The sequence below is a fragment of the Moschus berezovskii genome, chromosome 24, assembly GCF_049115385.1.
Source record: "Moschus berezovskii isolate FMDL1 chromosome 24, NW_MosBer_1.0, whole genome shotgun sequence".
Classification (NCBI taxonomy): Eukaryota; Metazoa; Chordata; class Mammalia; order Artiodactyla; family Moschidae; genus Moschus; species Moschus berezovskii.
Window position 1 is genome coordinate 59,039,577 of NC_142483.1, and position 27,025 is coordinate 59,066,601.

Below are 27,025 nucleotides of genomic sequence, written 5' to 3' on the forward strand. Positions count from 1 at the left end.
CGTATTTTCAGAGAAATAACTAATATAAGCAGCATATACATATTATATAGTATACATGTATAAAATAGTATATTTATAATATAAAATATTTCACATGTATATAAGAATCACGGTACAAGCACTGAGGCTACTGAGCCAGTGCATGTACCCCACGTTTAAAGGTGGAGCTGTTGCTTTATCCCAGATACTGTCTGCCTTGCAGGAATGGAAAGAGCATTGCCAGACCCACGGATCCATGCTTCTTTTTAAGCTGGAATTTTTGTTTTATGTAAAATCTCACAATTTTAAGTAGCTCAGTTAATTTTGTTTCTAAGACGCCATGCAGAGGAAACACGAGATACAAAATGCCTACGCCTGCACAGTGGCTTCTGGCTGAAGGCTGATAGTCTGTGTTGCCAGCCTGAAAGGCTCTCATGGACAGGTCAGAGTAAATACGCACATGGGGCAATCCCCTTGAGTCCTACCATCACTCACTGGACAACCACCAAAGCAGAAGCCTCCTACAGATGCCAAACTAGCATCGCCGCCCTAGAAGCAGAAGTTGGAGGCGTTCCCATCTCTAACACCCTGACCTCCCACTTTCCACAGTCCTACAAGGCTGGGACGGATGGAGAATACTCCTTCTGGGAATCAACGACAGGGCATCGAAGTGCACTCTTCACTGAGTCCACGTTTCCTTCAAGTCCTCACTGGGTGGGTGCCGTGTGGGCTGCTCAGCCTCCCTGGCCTGACCGCGCTGCACTGAGGGGGACGCCGCTTCACAGCACAAATAAGGGGCCCTTTTCCTCCTCTGCGACACTGTGCGCGCTCGGTCGCTCAGTCACGTCAACTCTGCAGCCCATGGGCTGCAGCCCACCAGGCTCTCTGGCCATGGGATTTCCCAATCAAGAATACTAGAGGGGGTAGCCATTTCCTATTCCAGGGGATCTTCCCGACCCAGCGATCAAATTCACGTCTCCTGCATCTTCTGCCTTGGCAGATAGATGATTTACCACTGCACCACTTCATCCCACCCTCTATGACATTCTCAGACGTTTAGTAACCTAAAAAGTAGTGCATTTGCTGCCCTCCTGAAGTTTCCAATGGAGAAGCAGAGCAGTGACGTATAAAACTGAACAGCAATTATGGCAAAATACAGCAAACACCACAAGGCAGCAATGCCACCTGGGGGGACAAGTGTGCAGACTACTGTGAGGTGCGTGGGGTCCCCGTGGCCACAGAGACGAAACAGGACATTTAAAGGACTGGCCCCACGTTTGCAAAGATAGATGGAAGAGTCCCAAAAGTGCAAAACTACATTCTTTACCTTTCCTCTCCTACTGAATTGTCTATTAGTCTGTGGGTACAACTGCTGAAGTATTTTAGATAATTAATCCAAAATACTTTTAATAATTTTACATTTTCAGAATCCAATATAATACTGTTTGTTATACTCATGCATAACATGAGTGGTAAAATTTAACAAGTCAAACACATCAGGCTTGGTCGTAAGAAGCCACTTTACAGAAAACAATGCTAAATAAGAATTTTACTTCTGACCTGTACCTTATTAGTAACTTTCATTAAAATAATAAAAATAAACATTAAAAAATAAATTAAAATATAAAATATTCTAAGTATAAAAACAGATTTGGAAATTTTCTGCCATAGGAAACAGAAGAAAGTAGAGAAAGTTGCTGTCACAGAGTCATGTTCGTTAGATTCCACAAAGAATATTTTTAATTTTAAAACAGAATGTCAACAGGGTTGATTGAAATAAAGAGAAATAAATTAATGCTAAATAATTACTAAGGAAGTTTTGTTTATGGAAATGAATAATTCAGTGTTTTACAAAATAAATTCAAACAGCAGCTGCTTTGCTAACATTAAGCTAAAAAGAGCTTTCTCAAAATGTACAAACTTTAAAACTAGAGAATCATCATATTTTTAAATGTCAGAGTTATTTCCTGGGTTTTCTGGTTCTAGTGTAAAAGATTACATGGTTTCAAAGGTAATCGATCAACCATTTAAATATCTCCACGTTACATTTTTCATGGGGCATATCTATCACATTCTAGCTAACTGAATATATGCATAATTCCTGGCCTGTTAAATCCTAGAACAGCTGGGGGAGATAGGAATTCAGATTTCTAACAATCTGTTCCCAATCTACTTGGCCCTGAGTGATTCAGATCTCAAAATTAATCAATGGCTGCCTTTCACTCCACTGCGGTTTCATTTCTGTCTCCCAGCTACTGCCTCTCTTCTTCCTTCAAAAAGAAATGAATCCAAACTTTAAAAAACACACACTTGAGAGGAACTGCACAAATTACAAATTAAGTACATTTTTACTAAATAATGTATCCATAGTTTTTGTAAGAATCAGTTTCTCAAAACAGCAGCTAATGCAGAAACCCAAAAAATACTCTCAAAGATCAATTTGAAATGAAAACAAAACATTTCCAAACAGTCACATAAGACAAAGGGAAAACTGGGTACTACTTACATAAAAAGGTTTCTTGGTTTATCTATTGCCCAAAGCAAATTGCAGTCTGAACCCCTTTAATGGATCATGAAAATTTAGCAGATGGCAAATAACAGTTGTTTTTAAAAATGAAAGAGAAGAGGAAATAGCACATATCATGCATTTCATCTACATAAACACATACATATATACAAAAGTGCCTATTTATCTATGTAGACACTGGGTTGCACTTTAAAGTATATTTCTTACATTCAGCCTGGTGAAAAAATTTTTTGAAAGCCACTGGCCTAGTGCATTCTAATTCTTATACTCCACAACAGTAGGAAAACAACTGAGACAACATATTCCAACCTCCTTCTTCTGTTAAATACCTAACATTTCTGTATGTCCCTACTCTAGGCACTTGGAATAAGTGAGTAACACAAACCAGGCTCCCTGTCCTCAAAAGAACCAGACAAGAAATACAATATGGCAAGGTGGGTCAGAATGTGGGCACAATTATAGGAAAAGAGCAGAGAGAGGTAAGGGGACTACAGGAGAGTAGACGCAGTGGGTCCGATTTTTCTCACGGCTGCTGAGGTTAGACCTGCTGAGAATTTGGAGGGAAAACTTGAAGTAAGGAATCAATACACAATGTAGCATAATACACTGTATACACAATGGTAGCATAATACAAATACTTTAGTTTTTCCTTTTTAATGCAATTTTTACTTTTTGATGGGAATACCAGACTGCCTGACTCGCTTCCTGAGAAATGTGTATGCAGGTCAAGAAGCAACAATTAGAACTGGACATGGAACAACAGTTCAGTTCAGTTCAGTCGCTCAGTCGTGTCCGACTCTCCGCGACCCCGTGAATCACAGCACGCCAGGCCTCCCTGTCCATCACCAACTCCCGGACAACAGACTCATTCCAAACTGGGAAAGGAGTATGTCAAGGCTGTATATTGTTACCCTGTTTATTTAACTTTTATGCAGACTACATCATGAGAAATGCTAGACTGGATGAAGCACAAGCTGGAATCAAGATTGCCGGGAGAAGTATCAATAACCTCAGATATGCAGATGACACCACCCTTATGGCAGAAAGCAAAGAAAAACTGAACAACTTCTTGATGAAAGTGAAAGAGGAGAGTGAAACTCTTGGCTTAAAACTCAACATTTAGAAAACTAAGATCATGGTATCTGGTCCCATTGCTTCATGGCAAATAGATGGGGAAACAATGGAAATAGTGACAGACTTTATTTTGGGGGCTCCAAAATCACTGCAGATGGTGATTGCAGCCATGAAATTAAAAGAAGGTTGCTGCTTGGAAGAAAAGCTATAACCAACCTAGACAGCTATTAAAAAGCACAGACATTACTTTGCCAACAAAGGTCCATCTAGTCAAGCTATGGTTTTTCCAGTGGTCATGTATGGATGTGAGAGTTGGACTATAAAGAAAGCTGAGCACTGAAGAATTAATGCTTTTGAACTGTGGTGTTGGAGAAAACTCTTGAGAGTCCCTTGGACAGCAAGGAGATGCAACCAGTCCATCCTAAAGGAGATCAATCCTGAATATTCAATTGGAAGGACTGATGCTGAAGCTGAAAACTCCGATACTTTGGCCACCTGATTCGAAGAACCGACTCATTTGAAAAGACCCTGATGCTGGGAAAGATTGAAGGCAGAGGAGAAGGGGATGACAGAGGATGAGATGATTGGATGGCATCACCGACTCGATGGACATGAGTTTGAGTGAGCTCCAGGAGTTGGTGATCAACAGGGAAGCCTGGTGTGCTGCAGTCCATGGGGTCGCAAAGAGTCAGACACGACTGAGCAACTGAACTGAACTGATCTTTTGTCCACGCCTCAAGGCATGTGAGATCTTAGTTTCCCAAACAAGGATCGAACCCACACCCCCAGGAGTGGAAGTGCAAAGTCTTAACCCCTGGACCATGAGGGAAGTCCCCAAACATTTTAGTTTGTAATTCTATACCTGAGAGATCCAAAAAATATAAGCAAAATGGGACATGAGGAAAGAGTAACTGTAGATAAGACTAAATTTCCAGAAATGGATTCCTAAACACAAAGCAGGTAGCCACTTCACCAGCTACCAGAGAGAAGGCATAGCTACTGATGCCAATACATGACTCCTGTGGAAATCAGACAGAGTTTAAGATGCCACTAAAATGAAAGTAAAGACTCAAGAAAAACGAAATACATAAAAACTACTTTAAAATCTTGAACAGCTCAGATTACAATAAATCTACTGAAAAAACATTCACCAACAGTATTTCCAGGGTAGACAAGCATGAGAACAGCATTCCCTACTCCTTCCAGAGTCACAGATTCTTTATCTTTGGTTTTCTAAAAACTCAATGACACAAAACATCTCTGCAATTTCTACCACAGTAACAGAAGAATGAAGAAATAAATTTGGCTAATTAACCCAAGCCTGGTTTCTAATAAAACAAGTATCCTGAGTAATAGCAACTTCGGTGTTGGTTAACGTCTGGAACAATAAATACAGACACAGCCCTACGAGCATCCACTAGGAGCCTAAGTCCTCTATTTTGTATAAGGAAGTGAGCACAAACAGACCTCCTCAAGATGAGAAAAATAAGATGAAAGTATGTCAGGTTAAAATGAGTTTTTAACTTGTAAATACAGAGTTCTCTTTCTTCTTGTTTATGAAATACAGGGGTGTCATAGTTAACTTCTGGTATTCCATACTGGCCATGCGGCCATACAAGTTATCTTTCACTCACTTTGTAAAAGCCTATGAAATATTCTCCTAAATCCATCTGACATCTGAAATGGTTAATGAAAGTTTACTTGTCCTATACTGTAGAAGGAAGAAATTTATGTCATGTAAGAAAAGGAAAATACTATCCTCCAAGTCTATTTTCTCCCTTACTGCAATGCTAGAAAGCTATCTGGTAAGAAAAGAAAGCAATTGCAGAAATTTTGTGTATCAGTGAGAAACAAGCATGTCTTTTTGTAACTGTAACACTTGATAGCACTTGCTCCTTGGAAGAAAAGCTATGACCAACCAGAAAGTATATTAAAAAGTAAAGACATTACTTTGCTGACAAAGGTCTGTCTAGTCAAAGCTACAGCTTTTCCTGTAGTCATGTATGGATGTGAGAGTTGGACTATAAAGAAAGCTGAGCACCGAAGAACTGATGTTTTTGAACTGTGGTGTTGGAGAAGACTCGTGAGACTCCCCTGAACTGCAAGGAGATCAAATCAATCAATCCTAAAGGAAATCAATCCTGAATATTCATTGGAAGGACTGATGCTGAAGCTGAAAACTCCAATACTTTAGCCCCCTGATACAAAGAACTGACTCATTTGAAAAGACCCTGAAGCTAGGAAAGATTGAAAGAGAAGGGGATGACAGAGGATGAGATGGTTGGATGGCATCACCAACTCAATGGACGTGAGTTTGAGCAAGCTCCGGGAGCTGGTGATGGACAGGGAGACCTGGTGTGCTGCAGTCCATGGGGTCGCAAAGAGTCGGACATGACTGAGCGACTGAATTGCAACTGGAATACTTGATAAGGCTCTCAAAATTGTAGTGCCAGTTCTATAAATTTTTTGATGGAATTCATTTATGTAACTACCCCATAGACAGGAACCACTCACAGGCATACATCATGTTATGGTAAACAGAGGACCCTGGAGCAGCCCTTTCTACATAACTGTGCATGATTATCACGAAGGTTTAAAAAAAAAATCATTAACCTGACTTTTAATCCATTTTTTAAAAAAGATGTTGGCAACAATATTTTATTTCATTTCATGAAAATTGGAATTAACAAATCATGAAATTTGTTATTTTAGATATAACACCATTTATTTAATCTAATAAAGGGATGGAGCAAAAGCAAAACCAATACCCAGTTGTGGATGTGACCAGTGATAGAAGCAAGGTCCGGTGCTGTAAAGAGCAGTATTGCATAGGAACCTGGAATGTTAGGTCCATGAATCAAGGCAAATTGGAAGTGGTCAAACAGGAGATGGCAAGAGTGAACGTTGACATTCTAGGAATCAGTGAATTAAAATGGACTGGAATGGGTGAATTTAACTCAGACGACCATTATATCTACTACTGTGGGCAGGAATCCCTTAGAAGAAATGGAGTAGCCATCATGGTCAACAAAAGAGTCCGAAATGCAGTACTTGGATGCAATCTTAAAAATGACAGGATGATTTCTGTTCGTTTCCAAGGCAAACCATTCAATATTACAGTAATCCAGGCCTATGCCCCAACGAGTAATGCTGAAGAAGCCGAAGTTAATCGGTTCTATGAAGACCTACAAGACCTTTTAGAACTAACACCCAAAAAAGATGTCCTTTTCATTATAGGAGACTGGAATGCAAAAGTAGGAAGTCAAGAAACACCTGGAGTAACTGGCAAATTTGGCCTTGGAGCACGGAATGAAGCAGGGCAAAGGCTAATAGAGTTTTGTCAAGAGAATGCACTGGTCATAGCAAACACCCTCTTCCAACAGCACAAGAGAAGACTCTACACATGGACATCACCAGATGGTCAACACCGAAATCAGATTGATTATATTCTTTGCAACCAAAGATGGAGAAGCTGTATACAGTTAGCGAAAACAAGACCAGGAGCTGACTGTGGCTCAGATCATGAACTCCTTATTGCGAAGTTCAGACTTAAATTGAAGAAAGTAGGGAAAACCACTAGACCATTCAGATATGACCTCAGTCAAATCCCTTATGATTATACAGTGGAAGTGAGAAATAGATTTAAGGAACTAGATCTGATTGATAGAGTGCCTGATGAACTCTGGACGGAGGTTCGTGACATTGTACAGGAGACAGGGACCAAGACCATCCCCATGGAAAAGAAATGCAAAAGAGCGAAATGGCTGTCTGAGGAGGCCTTACAAATAGCTGTGAAAAGAAGAGAGGAGAAAAGCAAAGGAGAAAAGGAAAGATATAAGCATCTGAATGCAGAGTTCCAAAGAATAGCAAGGAGAGATAAGAAAGCCTTCCTCAGTGATCAATGCAAAGAAATAGAGGAAAACAACAGAATAGGAAAAACAAGAGAGCTCTTCAAGAAAATTAGAGATTCCAAGGGAACATTTCATGCAAAGATGGGCTCGATAAAGGACAGAAATGGTATGGACCTAACAGAAGCAGAAGATATTAAGAAGAGGTGGCAGGAATACACAGAAGAACTGTACAAAAAAGATCTTCACGACCAAGATAGTCACGATAACGTGATCACTGACCTAGAGCCAGACATCTTGGAATGTGAAGTCAAGTGGGCCTTAGAAAGCATCACTACGAACAAAGCTAGTGGAGGTGATGGAATTCCAGTTGAGCTATTTCAAGTCTTGAAAGATGATGCTGTGAAAGTGCTGCACTCAATATGCCAGCAGATTTGGAAAACTCAGCAGTGGCCACAGGACTGGAAGAGTTAAGTCTTCATTCCAATCCCAAAGAAAGGCAATGCCAAAGAATGCTCAAACTACCGCACAATTGCACTCATCTCACACGCTAGTAAAGTCATGCTCAAAATTCTCCAAGCCAGGCTTCAGCAGTATGTAAACCGTGAACTCCCAGATGTTCAAGCAGGTTTTAGAAAAGGCAGAGGCACCAGAGATCAAATTGCCAACATCCGCTGGATCATGGAGAAAGCAAGAGAGTTTCAGAAAAACATCTATTTCTGCTTTATTGACTATGCCAAAGCCTTTGACTGTGTCGATCACAATAAACCGTGGAACATTCTGAAAGAGATGGGAATCCCAGACCACCTGACCTGCCTCTTGAGAAACCTGTATGCAGGTCAGGAAGCAACTGTTAGAACTGGACATGGAACAACAGACTGGTTCCAAATAGGAAAAGGTGTACGTCAAGGTTGTATATTGTCACCTTGCTTATTTAACTTATATGCAGAGTACATCATGAGGAACGCTGGGCTGGAAGAAGCACAAGCTGGAATCAAGATTGCCGGGAGAAATATCAATAACCTCAGATATGCAGATGACACTACCCTTATGGCAGAAAGTGAAGAGGAACTCAAAAGCCTCTTGATGAAAGTGAAAGAGGAGAGTGAAAAGGTTGGCTTGAAGCTCAACATTCAGAAAACAAAGATCATGGCATCTGGTCCCATCACTTCATGGGAAATAGATGGAAAAACAGTGGAAACAGTGTCAGACTTTGTTTTTTTGGGCTCCAAAATCACTGCAGATGTTGATTGCAGCCATGAAATTAAAAGACGCTTGCTCCTTGGAAGGAAAGTTATGACCAACCTTGATAGTATATTAAAAAGCAGAGACATTACTTTGCCAACCAAGGTCCGTCTAGTCAAGGCAATGGTTTTTCCCGTGGTCATGTATGGATGTGAGAGTTGGACTGTGAAGAAGGCTGACCGCCGAAGAATCGATGCTTTTGAACTGTGGTGTTGGAGAAGACTCTTGAGAGTCCCTTATACTGCAAAGAGATCCAACCAGTCCATTCTAGAGGAGATCAATCCTGGATGTTCATTGGAGGGACTGATGCTAAAGCTGAAACTGCAATACTTTGGCCACCTCATGCGACGAGTTGACTCACTGGAAAAGACTCTGATGCTGGGAAAGGTTGGGGGCGGGAGGAGAAGGGGACGACGGAGAATGAGATGGCTGGATGGCATCACCGACTCTGTGGACATGAGTTTGAGTGAACTCCGGGAGTTGGTGATGGACAGGGAGGCCTGGCGTGCTGTGATTCATGGGGTCGCGGAGAGTCGGACACGACTGAGCGACTGAACTGAACTGAACTGATACAGACATATGGGCATATGTCTGTTTGGACATTTAGATTGCTCACAATCTTCGCTATTAAAAACAGTGCGGCAATAAGTACTTTTGTACTTATTGAACCCCTTATCAAAATAAGTTCTTAAAAAAATAATTATCCTCTTCCCTTATTTGAATTCAATACAGTTCAAATTTAATCACACAGCAAAATATCTTAGGAAGGTCTTAAGAAGAAAATGAACACAGACTTTACAGGACTCAAACCAAGACTTTGAGTTAAAAGAAATACTTTGGGTAACTTCCCTAGTGGTCCCATGGTTAAGACCCTCCCTTCCAATTTAGAGGGTGTGGTTTGCTTCCCAGTCAGCTAAGATCCCGCATGTCTCATGACCAAAAAAAGCAAAATATAAACAAGAGAAGAAATATTAAAAATGGTTCACATTAAAAAAATCTAAAAATATATATTAAAAAAACTAAGAATACTTTGCAAACATGTATGTTTTGCTGTAATAATAATTAGACACCTACGACTAAACAGTCTCTGCTGAACGCTGGGCATCTTCCTGGGTATCTCACAGCTACTGACCTCAGACCTAAGGTGCCCAGGTTCAATGCTTCTGGCAAAGCATCTGAAATCAAACTTTCCCTGGCATCATCAGGCTTCTCAGTGATCTCATCAATCACCAAGTCCTGCTAAGGTCTCCTTTGATTAAAGGTGAAATTTCTCAGGAATAAATACAAATTTCTGCATTTATTACATTAAAAAAAAATTTTAGAAGAGAATGACTATAAAGTCAATGTGCTCCAATGATATAAAAAATGACAGGACGTCAGTGTCACAATGGCAGTGGCAGCTCACAGTCTCTCTGTGCTCTTGTCTGAGATGGGTCTGGACAAACCATCGCGTTCCTAGAGAAAGGGAGCAGGAGCCCAGGAGGTCAGAAAGCACAAGGGGTGCACAAGCCATGTTACGGTCTAGCTGCATCTTGGAAACCCACCTGCGGCGTGAATGCCCAGTCGTCTCAGGCATGTCTGACTCTTCACAACCCTTTGGATGTAGCCCACCAGGCTCCTCTGTCCATGGGATTCTGCAGGCAAGAGGACTGGGGTGGGTTGCCATGCCCTCCTCCAGGGGATCTCCAGACACAGAGATCGAACCCACATCTCCTGCATCTCCTGCACTGCAGATGGATTCTTCACCACTGAGCCACCGGGGAAACCAATGGGAAACTGAAAATGTTTAAATTTAGCCACAGTTGAAGCTCGAGAGTGAGACCGTGACTAGCAAGGCAGACTAAAGTGCCATCTTGTGTGTGTGCGTTAAGTCACTTCAGTCATGACCGACTCTTTGCAACCCCATGGACTGTAGCCCGCCAGGCTCTTCTATCCATGGGATACTCCAGGCAAGAATACTGGAGTGGGTTGCATTTACTCCTCCGGGAGATCTTCCCGACTCAGGGATTGAACCCACATCTCTTACATCTCCTGCACTGGCAGGCGGGTTCCTAACCACTAGAGCCACCTGGGAAGTACAAGGGACATCCTGGAAGATGCTGAGCCTAAAAGTAGAGGCAGTGGGAATGACACGGACCAGACTGTGCACCTCAGCAAGCTCTACCGAGCAGTTACACTCAGGGTAAGGTGAGGAAAGGGGAAGGAAAGGAAATCTTCCAGACAGGGAAAGCCAGTCTACACACTAAGAAAACAATTCAAGCAACAGATACTGAGGACAGTCCTGGGTAAAAATGGCAGGCTATTTCAAGCTCACGTGAAGTCTCTAAATCGACCACTTGAATCTATATGAAGGAGAAAGGTGCTGAGAAAACTCACTCAAGAGCCCAGAGAGTTGGTTTGTAGCAACACCTGTTCCCTGGGCGAGTGTATTCTGCCTCTGCTGCCTTCCAGGAGTTCTCAACCAGGAGGAGTATGAACTCCTGCTCTGCTTGTTCAGAAAAATAAACGAGAAGGAGTTTAAGAAAAGGAAACATTGGCTAGCTCTCACAATACAAGAAAAAAGGTGTATCTCTGGTCTTACACCCTAAGCTTTACAAAGGAGCAGTAAGGAAAGAAAGAAAAGATTCTGGCAAAGCTCAGCTCAGATCCCATTCTTGCTCCACCCCTAGAACCCTGGAGTCACAGAGAAAGAGCTGAGAAAGTCCTGGAATCTCCACTGCCAGCCCCTTAATCTCAAGAGAAGCAGACAAGGCACACACAGAAATCCTAAAGAAAAAGCAAAAGCAAAGCATCTAGAACAAAAGCCTCCGGCCCCTGCAGAGGACCCAACAGGGGAAGAAGACCCCCCAGGGCTGCTGCTCCCCACCTAAGCTCCAAACAGAGAGAGGCACCCAAAGGCTACCCCATGGGAAAGAGGACGTGGCCCTGAGGGCTATTCAACAGAAACAAGGCACTGCCCGGCCTCCCTCCAGGCTCCCACAAGGGACGAGAGACATCAGAAAAAGGTGACAAGAGTGTTAGAGAGGATTAACCCACAACTTCTCAGAGAAGCAGCAGGGCAACTCTGCAAACATGCCCGAAGGAAAAGAAGATTCATCTCAGATGTCAGACTACGTAAGAACTTCACAAAAACCTAAGTTCAAGAAAGCCAGACTTCAAGGAATGGCTGATAAAACAGAGTGAGATGAAAGAGGAGATAAAAATATAAACTGAAGACCAGGACAAATCCATTACAGTGCTAACAAATAATAGAGCAGACACAGCTAAAATTCAAGTGCGAGATTTTCATAGAAATGACTTGGGATAATCATGGTAAATTCAGAGTAAAACAAAGCTCACACAGAGGTAGGGAAGGCCAAGGTGTGGCAGGCAGTTACTGCAGGAGGCAGCTGCTCAGGAGGCCTGGACAGATGCCAGCCCCTGGGGACCAGACCCGGAGGGCAGGCTGAACCAGCCACCCCCTTCCGGGCAGAGGGCATGCCCTGAGAAAGCATCAGGACTTCTCCCCTGTGCACACACACAGCTGCCTTCCCAGCTCGGCGCTCTGAGGAAAACCGCCCGTGGGTGCTGCTCCCGTGACCAGCAAGGAGGTGCTTGCTGGGGCGCTGGTGGCAGACCCCCCGGAAGAGGCCGCAGGTGAGCTGAGACCCTTGCCGCCTGTGGGAGACTGAGGCAGCTGTGTGCAGGGCTGACCCGCAGACACTGTGAGATGACCGGTGTGCACTGCTGGGGGCCACCCGGTTTGGGGTAGTTTGTGACGCAGCCAAAATGACACCAAGAGTTAATCCCATGTCCAAGTATAGAAAGAGCTGACACAGACCAATGAACACCCAAGATGCCAAACGCAGGGATAAAGGAAGAATGTTTCTACTATCCAAGCAGAAAAATCAGATCATCCGCGGCAAGGTGGGTGCGAGGTGAGGAGGGGATGCAATCAGGCTGGCCTCTGCCTTCCCAGAGCAACATCCAGGGTCACAAATCATGAATGCGACACTTACCAAGTTCTGAGGAAAAGAACACCATAATTTTATACCCACCCTCTATCTGACACATGCGTAAGGCAACAAGCATTCATTTCCAAACATGACAGACAGTAAGGATTCTAGGATCCAAAGATTCTTCTTAAATAAACTACGCGACAATGAAATCTAGCCCATGAAGCAATGAATAGAAACCAAAAAATGGAATGACGAGATGTGGTGAGCACTGAATTTTTCAGTTATAGAAAAGAAGTATTATACACTGTGACCATGTAAAAATATAACTGACAGAAACTGGGGCCCTGAGACAGGATGTGGGGGGAGTATAATATTTTCGAGACTGTGCCAAACTAGATCATGAAATTTAAAAAAACCCAATGACTCAAGTTTATTAATGGCTTTTATATAATCGTAAGATCTGAGGCAAACTTAGAAGTAATACACTTTTAATCAAACAATTTGACCTGAATGTCAGAAAATCTCAGTTTAGTTTAGTTCTGGTTTGCTAAATTCAGTTTTAAAATATGATGTATTTTAAGTAATACCTTAATCACAGAGAGATATCTGAATGTGTGAATGCTGACATTCTGGATAATTTTGTGGAAGGGATTTCATATTTTCTGTATTTCTTATATAAATTTATATAACTCATATAATTTTATATAATTACATGAATTTTATAGTTTTATATAGTATTTATAGTTTTTATTTCAAGAATGGTGTTTTCTAAAAAACTAACAATCAGGTATAGGAGGGCGTAAATAATAAAAGTCTGAATTGGGGCAGAGGTATCAAAAATGGAAGGTCTCATATATAGTTGGAAAGATTCCTGAACTGGGACCAATAACCTCAAAACATCCATCTAATGCAAATTTCTAAGATCCCAGAATTTCCCTAAATACAACTTAGCTGCAGGGAAATCCCTGTTTTCTATTACGTTAGATCTAGGCGTTTTTTGCTAGGCTTTCAAGGAGCACCAAAACAGGGTCCTGAACTAGTCTTATGATTAGGCTTATTTTCAGTCTGATTTCTATTCACTGTCCCACAGATAACTTGCATTATATTCAGCTTTCATGTTCTAACTCCTATTAGGGATATCTTCTAAATAGGCAACTGAGATGTTGCCCATTTTTAGGCTATTTCTTCCCTAATTATTGATAACATAAATGGGTATTTTTTTTAAAAGTTAATCTAAATCTAACCTAGCTAAAAAGTCTATCTGCTGCATAAAATTCTTCCTAAGCTCTTGGAATTTAACTAAAATATTCTTTCAGAATTCCTACAGCATTCATAGACTTTTCAATATAAAAAGTAAACTCTAAATGAATACTACTTTGTAAATTATATTAGTCAACTAAAATAAACAAAACTTACCAAACTAAAAGAATATAAAAACCAAAATATTAAGTTAAATACAATCTGTTAAAAATCTTTCAGAAAGTTTTAAAAAATTATTTTATTTAAAAAAATTTTAAATAAATCTGATTCTAATAAATCTGATTTGAATATGTTCTTAAATCTTTGATATTTCATATTAGAATTTAAGAAGATAATTTTATACATTTACATAGAATGTTATAGTTTACAAATTATTTTAATGCCCATTTTAAAATTTACTTCCAAAAATAATTTTATAATGATAATTCTCTTCAAAAAGGCTGAGTACATTCAAACACTAGAAACTATAACTAAAAATTATTAACCAAAAAAATTGAGTCAGCAAGAGACAATTTATGAAACTTCATGGATTTATCACAGAAACATATTTACCATAATCCTCTTTAACAACAATGTGCTTAAACTATCTCCAAGTAAGAAGCTAAAGCTATCGTGTGTGTTTTTCTCTCAACCATGACTAAAACGTTTGTATTCCTTGTTTTAATATTCCAACATACTCAAATGGCTTGTAGTTCTATATTTCCCCCTTTATAGTAATTATAAAATCTAAAATTATTTTTAGTTGGCTCCTGGAATAAGACCTAAAATTTTGTTAATAAACACTTCATTTACAGTAATGGGAATGAGCAGAGAAAGTCAATATAAAGATGAACATAGTTTAACAACATTCTTAAAAACAGGATTTACATATATTTCCACCACAAGATGGAGATAAAGGAGATATATTTACATATTTCAAAAATATATAATTTTTACTACAACAGTTGATATCATTTAGCTTATAATCAGAAATACAGGCTGATCTTTAAATATATAGGTTCAGTTCAGTTCAGTTCAGTCGCTCAGTCGTGTCCGACCTTTTGTGACCCCATGATGTAAAATTATTTCATATGTGATGAGTTTCAATTACAGTTCTTTCCAAAATTTTCTTTTGCTAAAAGAGAAGAAAATACAAAAGCATATAATGTTTACCTATTTCAATTCATTTCACACAGGAAACTACCAGTATTAAGATGTTTTTAAAAATACACTGACAAGGATGATTCGTATATCTATACCACTGCTGTCTGAAAAAACTTTCTGCAGTGGTAGAGATGATTAGCGACTGGATTATCCAGTATGGCAGCCACAGGCCACATGGAGCCAGTGAGCACTGCAAGTTTGGGTAGTGCTAAGAATAATGAAGTTGCTTCTGTGACTAGTGATTACCAAACTAGACAGCAAAAATCTACACCATATACATCAAAATCCAACGAGTTTCAGTATTAAAGCACTTAAATAAAACCTGAACTTTAAAAGTACAAACTAATGATAAAACACAGGTTCTGACAATCAATAATCAAGGTTTTTCCATAACCATGAGAAAAAGAATGGAAAAGATCAATACAACTACAAAAGTGAAAATATATATTAAAAGGAGTAAAGTTTTATAGCACTCCTCAAAGGGAATAACAAAGAGCATTATTAAACTACAAGCACACACATACAACACATACTAATCTTTTAAAAATATGTCAATTACCATGTGAATTTTTATATTTGACATAGAAATGTGCTTAAACACACAAAATATTTAAATATCTGCACATGAACTCCACATCTGTCATTTACTCAAGTCCTCGTAGCTCAGCTGGTAAAGAATCCCCTTGCAATGCAAGAGACGCCAGTTCGATTTCTGGGTCAGGAAGATCCCCTGGAGAAGGGATAGGCTACCCACTCCTGTATTCCTGGGCTTCCCTGGTGGCTCAGACGGTAAAGAATCCACCTGCGATGCAGGAGACCTGGGTTCGATACCTGAGTTGGGAAGATCCCGTGGAGAAGGGAACAACTACACACTCCAATATTTTGGCCTGGAGAATTCCATGGACAGAAGAGCCTGGCAGGCTACAGTCCATGGAGTCACAAAGAGTTGCACACAACTGAGCAACTTTCACTTTCAAGTCCAAGTTCAGTTAACATTTTCAATAATGGGAAAGAAATTGCTCCCTCTTACTAAACAGTAAGGGACTTCCCTGGTAGCTTGGCAGTAAGAATCCGCCTGCAACGCAGGAGACATGTGCAGGGGGTGTGGGTTCGATCCTGGATCAGGAAGATCCCCCAGAGAAGGACATGGCAACCCAGTCCAGTATACGTGCCTGGAGAATCCCATGGACAAAGAAGCCTGGTGGGCTACAGTCTGTGGGGTCACAAAAGAGTTGGACACGACTGGGTGACTAAATGGTAAAGAGCCTCATTCTATAATCATGAAGTAGAGCCCTCTGTGTCACAGACGGAGTCTGAGGAGAACAGCTGGCCCTTAAGTGATGCCAGGCTGGACGCCATTCAGGCCAAAAGACTCAGTCCACAGAGATGTCACTAGAAATCCACCATCGCGGCCGGAGTGCACTCAGGTCCATGAGGAGCCCACCTCGCTGAGGCTTCTGCTGTGTTTGAGCAGCAGAGGGGAGGCAGCTGACTGGCAAGTGCTAGTGAGGTGACACTGGGTGACAAAGGAGCATCAGAGAAGAATTCATGGGTCGGACTCTGGAAAATGCAGTGATGGCTGGATTAGTCTGGCACACGTGCTCTAACTGTAAAACCAACCAAGAAATCCCAAAAAGGATGTTCAATTAAACTGCCTGTAGGTGACAAAATTGGGATGTTCTCATGTTTAATTACAAAGTCAGCTTGCTTTGACTGGTCACACGGCACAGAAAATGAACAGAGCTTCCCTGTTTGGCAGACCCCTCCCCCCAAGATCTCATCACCTTTTTTCCACATGTGCTGTGTTAAAACTGAACCCCTAGAGGGCAACTCAGCTTCATTTTTTATTTCATAATATACTTCAGTTCCTGACCAGTTTATAGATGCCATGACCTATTTCCTTAAACCTTGGAACTTTTCCTTTAAAACAAAAAGGAAATAGAAGAAAACAGAGACATTCCACCCACTGCTGAAAAATATAATTACGGCATATATTCTTGAACAGTGATAATTTGAAGATGAAGAATATGGTATATTCTTATTAGGCATATTCCTGAATAACTCACATCATAGATGGATATTTGAATATTAACACTCTCAGCAGGAACCACGCAGCAGATAGGAAAGACATACTTAACAAGTCTATTTAATATAAATGCTCTGCATAACTTTACATTCATTAAATGGTATGTTAAAATGTATAGGGAAAAAAGGTGAAGAATCCAATCCAATGACAATTAACCCTAAAAAGGTCTCAGTATAACCCACGATAGGAAAACCAATGTTCCTTCAAGATCAAAAACTTAAAGGGGTTTCCTGACTGCCCATCTAAGCTGACTCTGCATCAGTGAGGCAGAAGTCTTGACATTCAAATAGGCCCACTCAAAATATTGGCATGGAAAAAAAGAGTTATTGTATACCAGTGTGAAAAGTATATTAGCTATCAAGGACACTAACCTATACACTTAACAGTGATATCTTTGACTCAGCCTTTTCTTTTAGTGAAATCCAAAAATGGGATATATATGAGTCTAACTAATATACATGCATGATGAGAGTAACATAACAAAAATGAGCTGAGCATTTCCCTGGATGATATGCAGGATTAGAGTAGTAACTCGGTAAGTCATGTATATGAATGTTCTTTAATCCAAATTAAGATTTTTAAAGGACCAATTCTCATGCTTATACATATACTCTATAGTACATACTCGCTAACTAGAACAACACTTTAACTCCATCTGTAGGCAGTTTTTGAGTGTAAATGTGTCGCGACGCAGGGCCTTCCTCTTGAACAGGGGATCGAGGGTGTCTCCTCGTCTCTGTGCAGGGGGCGCACCACGAGGGTGGGGAGGACCGACCTCACAGGCACAGGCTGGGTACGGACCACAGCTTCAAGCCAGAGCAACTGTCGTCCCTAAAACTCTAAGCTCATCACTCACACGGCATCATCCTCTGGACTCAGGGATCCGAGACGACCACAGACCACTCTCTGCTCATGGAGTTTAGAGTCAAGATTTGAAATCACAAATCAAAGATCGTGCTGATGGAACACAGAGGAAAGACCACCGCGGAAGGGGAGGTTTGTGTGCCACGAGGGGAGCGACTGTCCTAACGGGAAAGAGGGAAAGGGGTAATCATGTAATTACAGGATAAAAGGGGGTTGAGAATGAAGACTGCAAAAATATACTTGGATTTATCATTTCCTAAGAGGAGTTTTACCAAGAATCTTTGAGCCTCTGGAAAAGAAACAGAAGGCTTGCCTACATAATTTGGGGCTGAGCCTCCATGATGGAAGCAAAGGAAATTAAGGTTCAGGAAATGTGACACATGAAAACTAAGAACAGTTACAACCACAGAGCAACCAAAACATTCATAGTTAATACAAAAAATAGGAAAAGATGTCTAATACCATATATTCAGGGTTAAATTGGCACTATGATTTTTGAGTCTCGTCATCACTAAAACCAGTTATAAGGTTATGATGTAGAATAAAGGGGATTCAGTTCAGTTCAGTTCAGTCACTCAGTCGTGTCCGACTCTCCGCGACCCCATGAATCACAGCACGCCAGGCCTCCCTATCCATCACCAACTCCCGGAGTTCACTCAAACTCATGTCCACAGAGTCGGTGATGCCATCCAGCCACCTCATTCTCGGTCGTCCCGTTCTCCTCCCGCCCCCAACCCTTCCCAGCATCAGAGTCTTTTCCAGTGAGTCAACTCGTCACATGAGGTGGCCAAAGTATTGGAGTTTCAGCTTTAGCATCAGTCCTTCCAATGAACACCCAGGATCGATCTCCCTTAGAATGGACTGGTTGGATCTCCTTGCGGTACAAGGGACTCTCAAGAGTCTTCTCCAGCACCACAGTTCAAAAGCATCAATTCTTCGGCGATCAGCCTTCTTCACAGTCCAACTCTCACATCCATACATGACCACGGGATAGACCATAGCCTTGACCAGATGGACCTTTGTTGGCAAAGTAATGTCTCTGCTTTTTAATATATTATCAAGGTTGGTCATAACTTTCCTTCCAAGGAGTAAGCGTCTTTTAATTTCATGGCTACAATCAGCATCTGCAGTGATTTTGGAGCCCAAAACAGACTAAGCATTTATGCATTTTGAAAGTAAGGACTTGTATATGATATTCCAGGGCAGAACAAAACTATGGATGTTGATTACACACACAATGTGGCAATATGAACTTTCAGATTATGTAAGGAGAAGTCAATTGCTGTTCAATAAAAGGATAAACTGTTTAGCTATTTAGCCATTCTTAGGCCACTGAAGGTTTTTCTTTAGCTCTGGGGACTTAAAAATGTTAGATGTTAAAATCTGACAAATGTGATGACTCGATTTCTCTAGAAAAGATAACGAATAATACAAGTCTAAGGACACTTGGGAGTCCCTTGGACTGCAAGGAGATCCAACCAGTCCATTCTAAAGGAGACCAATCCTGGGTGTTCATTGGAAGGACTGATGCAAACCTGAAACTCCAATACTTTGGCCACCTCATTCGACGAGTTGACTCACTGGGATAGCTGGATGGCATCACCGACTCGATGGACATGAGTTTGAGTGAACTCCGGGAGTTGGTGACGGACAGGGAGGCCTGGCGTGCTGTGATTCATGGGGTCGCAAAGAGTCGGACACGACTGAGCGACTGAACTGAACTGAAGGACACTTGCCAACAAAGGTCCATCTAGTCAAGGCTATGGTTTTTCCCATGGTCATGTATGGATGTGAGAGTTGGACTGTGAAGAAAGCTGATTGCCGAAGAATTGATGCTTTTGAACTGTGGTGTTGGAGAAGACTCTTGAGAGTCCCTTGGACTGCAAGGAGATCCAACCAGTCCATTCTAAAGGAGATCAATCCTGGGTGTTCACTGGAAGGACTGATGCTAAAGCTGAAACTCCAATACTTTGGCCACCTCATGTGACGAGTTGACTCACTGGAAAAGACTCTGATGCTGGGAAGGATTGGGGGTGGGAGGAGAAGGGGACGACAGAGAATGAGGTGGCTGGATGGCATCACCGACTCTGTGGACATGAGTTTGAGTGAACTCTGGGAGTTGGTGATGGACAGGGAGGCCTGGTATGCTGTGATTCATGGGGTCACGAAGAGTCGGACACGACTGAGCAACTGAACTGAAGGACACCTATAAGGAGGAAGAGACTGTGCAGAAGCCTGTGCCATAGTAACGCCCACCTTACACACACCAAAAAGGGGTCCTGCCACCACACATGGGCCCAGGCTGGCCCAGGGGTGACCCCAGGCTCTGGCAAACACACACCGTGGTCACCTGAATGAAAAACAGCTTCGAAATGCAAAAGAATGAAGAGAGTCAAACTTTAGGAACTTGTCAGCTTGTCTTGCATTCTGTTGCAGAATTAGTCCCCTACTTTTCCTTGGGTAAAGTCTCCTGGGGAGGGATAGAGGAACACAATGGACGGGGGAGTAGCCACTGTAGATGCTTCTGACTTCTTACTAGAACCCAAGTCTACACTTCTGCCTGAGGTGTTGAAGGTGCTACAAAGTCAGGCTCAGCTCGACTCCCAGTTCTGATCTACCATCAGCCTCCCCAGAGGACCCCTGCTCTCCCAAGGTCAGTCTCCTTACTGTTTCAGGGACACGCCAGGCCTTTCTCAGCTCCCTGCCTCAGTCCTGAGTCTGGGGGCTGGGGTGCCTTTCCAGCCGAGCTGCCCCGTCCAAGTCTGGAGCTGTGACGCCGGGGCCAGTGCCAGCCCACACTCTCCACTGAGGCGAACCCGACTACAGCAGGACTCGTGGGCTTTTCCAAACTAATCCTCACTATTTCACTGTAAACTGTAATTGCAGCATTCTATTCCACGTGTGCCTGGGCCCCGCTCAGTCAGGCTAGAGGTCCTTAACGCGAGTCTCACTCCACGCTCTTCAGCGCTTCTCACTATGGTGCCCAAGTGACAGGCACTCGACAAACATTTAATAAGAATGCTGTTAAAATTCTTTAAATCAGGAGCAATATTTTCTTGAAGTTTAAAAAATTTCTGAAGCAGTGAATGTCTGGTTATCAACTCAATCTTCTTTACTTCCCTCCAAAGAAAAATAATTGACAAATATATCAGAAACCTAGAAAACTCCAAAAAGAGACAAATTTTTAAAATCACCAATATTCCCAACACTTAAAAACAACTTCTGTTAACATGTCTTCACAGCTCTCTCTCTCTCCAGACCATTAGTCGTAACTTCGGTTCAAGCATTTGTTTTCTAACTGCCACCTCCCATACTTACCTCTGTAAGGGTGAAGACCAACTCGGTCTCAGCCACACCTATGCACACAGCGTTGTGCACACGGTAAGGGAGCAGGTGGAGGAGGCAATGGCGCCCACTCCAGTGTTCTTGCCTGGAGAATCCCAGGGACGGGGGAGCCTGGTGGGCTGCCGTCTATGGGGTCACACAGAGTCGGACACGACTGAAGTGACTTAGCAGCAGCAGCAGCAAGGGAGCAGAAGAATGTATGGAATTAGTTACTTTTGGCAAGGCCTTCTATATTTTTAAAAATTTTATCTAATTGAACTAGGGATTGTACTTCCCAGGCAGCGCAGTGGTAAAGAATCCACCTGTCAATGCAGGAGATGCAGGTTCAATCCCTGGGTTGGGAAGATTCTCCTGGAGCAGGAAATGGCAACCCACTCCACTGTTCATGCCCAGGATGATCCCATGGACAGAGGAGCCTAGTGGGCTATAGTCCATGGGGTCAAAGAGAGTCGGACACAACTGCATGCATGCACGCAAACAAGGAATTAGGACATTTTTTCAGCAAAGAAGTTTATGGTAACTATATTGTCTCTGCTACAACTATTCCAATCTACTACAGCAGCATGAGAGGGGCCACAGGTAATACCTTAGAAAATGGGCACAGCTGTGCTCCAGTGAGACAGACAGGCAGAGGGCAGGAGCTTACCACTGTAGACCAGCAACCCTGGATGAAAAGTACATAGTATGCCAGTCTCTCATGTTGAAAATGAATCATTACGATCACAAGATCACAATGTGTATATCATCACTTCTGATAACATAATCTTTATAACCAATCAACTCTTGACGTCAAAGTTTTTGACAGACTTTTATATTACACCCAACACTATGGCAACATCTCTGATCACTGCCTTCACACACACGGAGAAGCCATATTTAGGAATCTGTTAATTTTTTAAAATATTTACCAACTCTTTTGCTGACATCATGCTGATCTACATTCTAAGCCAGCAGTGTAGAAACTGCATCTCCAAAGCCTCACCAATGTTATACCTCATATACATTTTCTTACCACATACTTCATGATGGGCATGATCAGAGTTCTATATTTTTCTTAGTAGATGGCACGTATATATAGTGAAATAAATAAATCTTAAATACAGTACTCAACAAAAGCATACACCTGTGCAACGTAAATCAAAGCACAAAACATTAAAATCACTCCAGAATGTTGCTTTAATATCCCTTTCTAATCAGAACCTGTCCCCTAGCAGTAAGGTCTGTGTTATGAATTTGGAAGTCATATCAAGTTTATTAGTTACATACTGGGTGTGGTTTGCAACTAACCCACGCAAAGTGAGAGCATACTTAATAATATGGTTAATGATTATGTACTTTATCGAGCCCATCTTTGCATGAAATGTTCCCTTGGTATGTCTAATTTTCTTGAAGAGATCTCTAGTCTTTAGCATTCCATTGTTTTCCTCTATTTCTTTGCACTGATCGCTAAGGAAGGCTTTCTTAGCCCTTTCCCCTTGCTATTCTCTGGAACTCTGCATGCAAATGGGTATATCTTTTGCTATCTCCTTTGCCTTTAGCTTCTCTTCTTTTCTCAGCTATTAGTATAAAAGACAGAATAAAGGACAGAAATGGTATGGATCTAACGGAAGCAGAAGATATGAAGAAAAGGTGGCAAAAATACACAGAAGAATTATACAAAAAAGATCTTCATGACCGAGATAATCACGATGGTGTGATCACTCACCTAGAGCCAGACATGCTGGAGTCTGAAGTCAAATGGGCCTTAGAAAGCATCACTACAAGCAAAGTTAGTGGAGGTGATGGAATTCCAGTTGAGTTTTTTCAAATCCTAAAAGATGATGCTGTGAAAGTGTTGTACTCAATATGCCAGCAAATTTGGAAAACTCAGCAGTGGCCACAGGACTGGAAAAGGTCAGTTTTCATTCCAATCCCAAAGAAAGGCAATTCCAAAGAATGTTCAAACTACCGCACAATTGCACTCATCTCACACGCTAGCAAAGTAAAGCTCAAATTTCTCCAAGCAAGCTTCAGCAATATGTGAACCGTGAACTTCCAGATGTTCAAGCTGGATTTAGAAAACGCAGAGGAACCAGAGATCAAATTGCCAGCATCCACTGGATCATTAAAAAAGCAAAAGAGTTCCAGAGAAACATCTACTTCTGCATTATTGACTACACCAAAGCCTTTGACTGTGTGGATCACAACAAACTGTGGAAAATCCTTCAAGAGATGAGAATACTAGACCACCTTACCTGCCCCCTGAGAAATCTGTATGCAGGACAAGAAGCAACAGTTAGAACTGGACATGGAACAACAGAATGGTTCCAAATCAGGAAAGGCGTACGTCAAGGCTGTATATTGTCACCCTGCTTATTTAACTTATATGCAGAGTACATCATGAGAAACGCTGGGCTGGATGAAGCACAAGCTGGAATCAAGATTGCCGGAAGAAATATCAATAATCTCAAATAGATGCAAGATGACACCACCCTGATGGCAAAGGGCAAAGAAGAACTAAAGAGCCTCTTGATGAAAGAGGAGAGTGAAAAAGTTGGCTTAAACGCAATATTCAGAAAACGAAGATCACGGCATCTGGTCCCATCACTTCATGGCAAATAGGTGAAAACAAAGGAAACAGTGACAGACTTTTTTTGGGGGGGGGGCTCCAAAATCACTGAAGATGGTGACTGCAGCCACGAAATTAAAAAACGCTTGCTCCTTTGAAGGAAAGCTATGACCAACATAGCATATTACAAAGTAGAGACATTACTTTGCTGACAAAGGTTCATCTAGTCAAAGCTAGTTTTTCACAGTATGGATGTGAGAGTTGGACTATTAAGAAAGCTGAGCGCCAAAGAATTGATGCTTTTGAACTGCGGTGTTGAAGAAGACTCTTGAGAGTCCCCTGGACTGATCAAACCAGTCCATCCTAAAGGAAATCAGTACTGAATATTCATTGGAAGGACTGAGGCTGAACCTGAAACTCCAATACTTTGGCCACCTGATGCAAAGAACTGACTCATTGGAAAAGACCCTGATGCTGGGAAAGACTGAAGGCGGAAGGAGAAGGGGACGACAGAGGATGAGATGGTTGGATGGCATCACCGACTGGATGGACATGAGTTTGAGTAAGCTCCAGGAGTTAGTGATGGACAGGGAAGCCTGGCGTGCTGCAGTCCATGGGGTCGCAAAGAGTCGGACACGACTGAGCGACTGAACTGAATATGTACTTTATCGGAAATTTATATGTGATTTATCAGAAAGAAATTTTGTGTCCTTTGCTCATTTTTTAAACTGGCTATTTAGATTAGTGGGATTTGTTCCAGAACACCATACAAATGCTGCCTGTTCTAGAACACAATATTTTTAAAGAGTGCGTACGCTCACATTTACATTCCATTCAGAATGACAGTCTGAGATTCGTCTATGCTACTGTGCATAACACTAGATGTTCCATTTTACTGCTGGACAGTACCCACTGCATAAGTACCCCAGAGTCTACCCTTTCTCCTTCTGAGAGATGCCTGGGCTGTTTTCAGTTTGGGGCTATCTGGATGAGCTACTGCATGATTTAAGTGTACCGCGATGAAAGGTGTTTCATTCCTCCTGGGGAGCAATCCTCAGGCAGTGTGCAGGTCTATGTTTAGTGAATGCTGTCAGTGTTTTCATTGTAGCCATTCTGGTAAGTAGGCAATTCCTATTACTTAAAGGTTATCATCCTTATGTTCCTACAGGTCCCTGAGATTCTGTTCATCACTTTTAATCTTCTTCTCTCTGTTCTTAAGATTGAATATTTCTACTATCTATCGCTATATTCATCATTCCTTCTGCCATTTTCATTCTACGGTTTTCTATGCCAGATATTTCAGTTCCAGAATTTTGATTTGGGTCTTTCTCATTTCAAATTCTATTAAGATTTTCTTTTTATTCATTGCAACCCTATTTTCCATTACATTGTTAAGCAATTACAACAGCTGAGATAAAATCCTTATCTAACTCCAATACTTTAGTAACCCTAAAGTCCGCCTCTGCCACTTTCTGTTAAGAACCCGTCAAACTTTCCTGTTTCTGTGTACACTGAATAATTTCACATGATCATGAACACTGTGATGATATCATGGAAAAAGTTTGGATCCTGTTCTGTCTCTCTCAAGATTTTTTTTTCCTTTTGCCTTTAAACAATCAATTTTCTTCACTGAATTCAAACTGCAGAAGCCTGTCTCCCCAACAATATACAGTGAGTAGAGCTCGAATTTTGGCTCAGTTCTTTTAGCCTTAACTGAGCTGCTTGGAATGGGCCCCACATGAAGTTCAGGACTGACCACAGTTCATGGACAGAGTATGAAACTCCTCTCCTCTGGCTCAATCCTTGGGATTTATGCTCTTCCCCTCTCCTCCACGTACAAACACAAACTTTCCAGGGCTTGCAGTTATACCAAACCCTGTGTTTGGTTCTTCAAACCAGTAAGACCAATGTGTTTTTGGTCAGTCTCAGCCTCCCCTCTGGAGAAGGCAATGGCAACCCTCTCCAGTACTCTTGCCTGGAGAATCCTTTGGACGGAGGAGCCTGGCAGGCTGTAGTCCATGGGGTCGTGAAGAGTCGGACATGACTGAGCGACTTCACTTTCACTTTTCACTTTCATGCACTGGAGAAGGAAATGGCAACCCATTCCAGTGTTCTTGCCTGGAGAACCCCAGGGACGGGGGAGCCTGGTGGGCTGCCTTCTATGGGGCTGCACAGAGTCGGACACGACTGAAGCGACTGAGCAGCAGCAGCAGCAGCCTCCCCTCAGTCAAATACCAATGTGTGACTCCCCTTTGAATTCCATCTGTTCTTGTCTACCCTCCAATGCCTTCAGGTGGTTCTCTTTAAATTTTGTTCATAGTTTATATTGTTTTCTACAGAAGGATGCGTGTGATAGAGCTATTAGGCCAGGCCAGAAGCAGAAAGTCTCTACTGGGAATTTTTAAATCATATCAAGTTCACAGATTACATATTGGGTGCGGTTTTCAATTAACCCACTGAAAGTGAGAATATGTTTAATAATATGTACTTAATCAGAAATTTATATTTATCAGAAAGAAACTGTGTCCTTTGCTCTTTTTTTTTTAAACTGGATATTCACTGATTCTTCATGGACAGTACATATTTATATATTAAGGATACCAAATATTTGTCTCATATGTTAGAAATATTTTCCTAGTTTATGATCTTTCTTTATCTTTCTATAGAACATATGGAAAAATTTACTCTTTATATATTTATAGCTTTACTGTATTATAAAACATATAGTGAGTTTTTATAGGTTTATTTTTTAAGAAATATACATTCATTATGGAGAACAATCTATGACAATTTTAAAATCACCCATAATCCACCCTCTTCCTCCCATATTCCTTCATGTGTTGTTTTTAAAAGTTGGATGTATGTGCATCCAGTTATTTGGAAGACTATCATGCACATTATAGGGCTCAGAAATCCCATTACTAAGTATATAAATAATAGAAATACATGTACACAGGTACCAAAGAACATGAACAAAAATGTTGCTAGGAGACTTATTTGCATAAAACCAAGAATGACCTAAATCTCTATCACAGAAGAATGGAGGAGCAGCACATTCACATCATGGTACCACGTGACAACGAAAATGAAGGACTGTTACTCCACGCAAGAACACGGGTGAATCTCACCAAGGTCAGTACAGGAAGTGAGGCACAAGGAACACACACC

The 27,025-nt window shown here is 41.6% G+C and overlaps 1 protein-coding gene across 3 annotated transcripts in view; it reads right to left on the bottom strand.

Annotated features, from left to right (window-relative positions):
* Nucleotides 1-27,025, bottom strand: part of CMC1 (C-X9-C motif containing 1) — an 86,793-nt gene that overhangs the window by 26,331 nt on the left and 33,437 nt on the right. The window contains exon 3 of one of the 3 annotated variants that reach the window (XM_088831935.1): nt 10,218-10,307. The exons of the other annotated variants lie outside the window; for them this stretch is intronic. Coding sequence (XP_088688061.1) covers nt 10,218-10,307 — 90 coding nt within the window. The remainder of the gene's footprint in view (nt 1-10,217; nt 10,308-27,025) is intronic. 3 annotated transcript variants of the gene reach the window in all.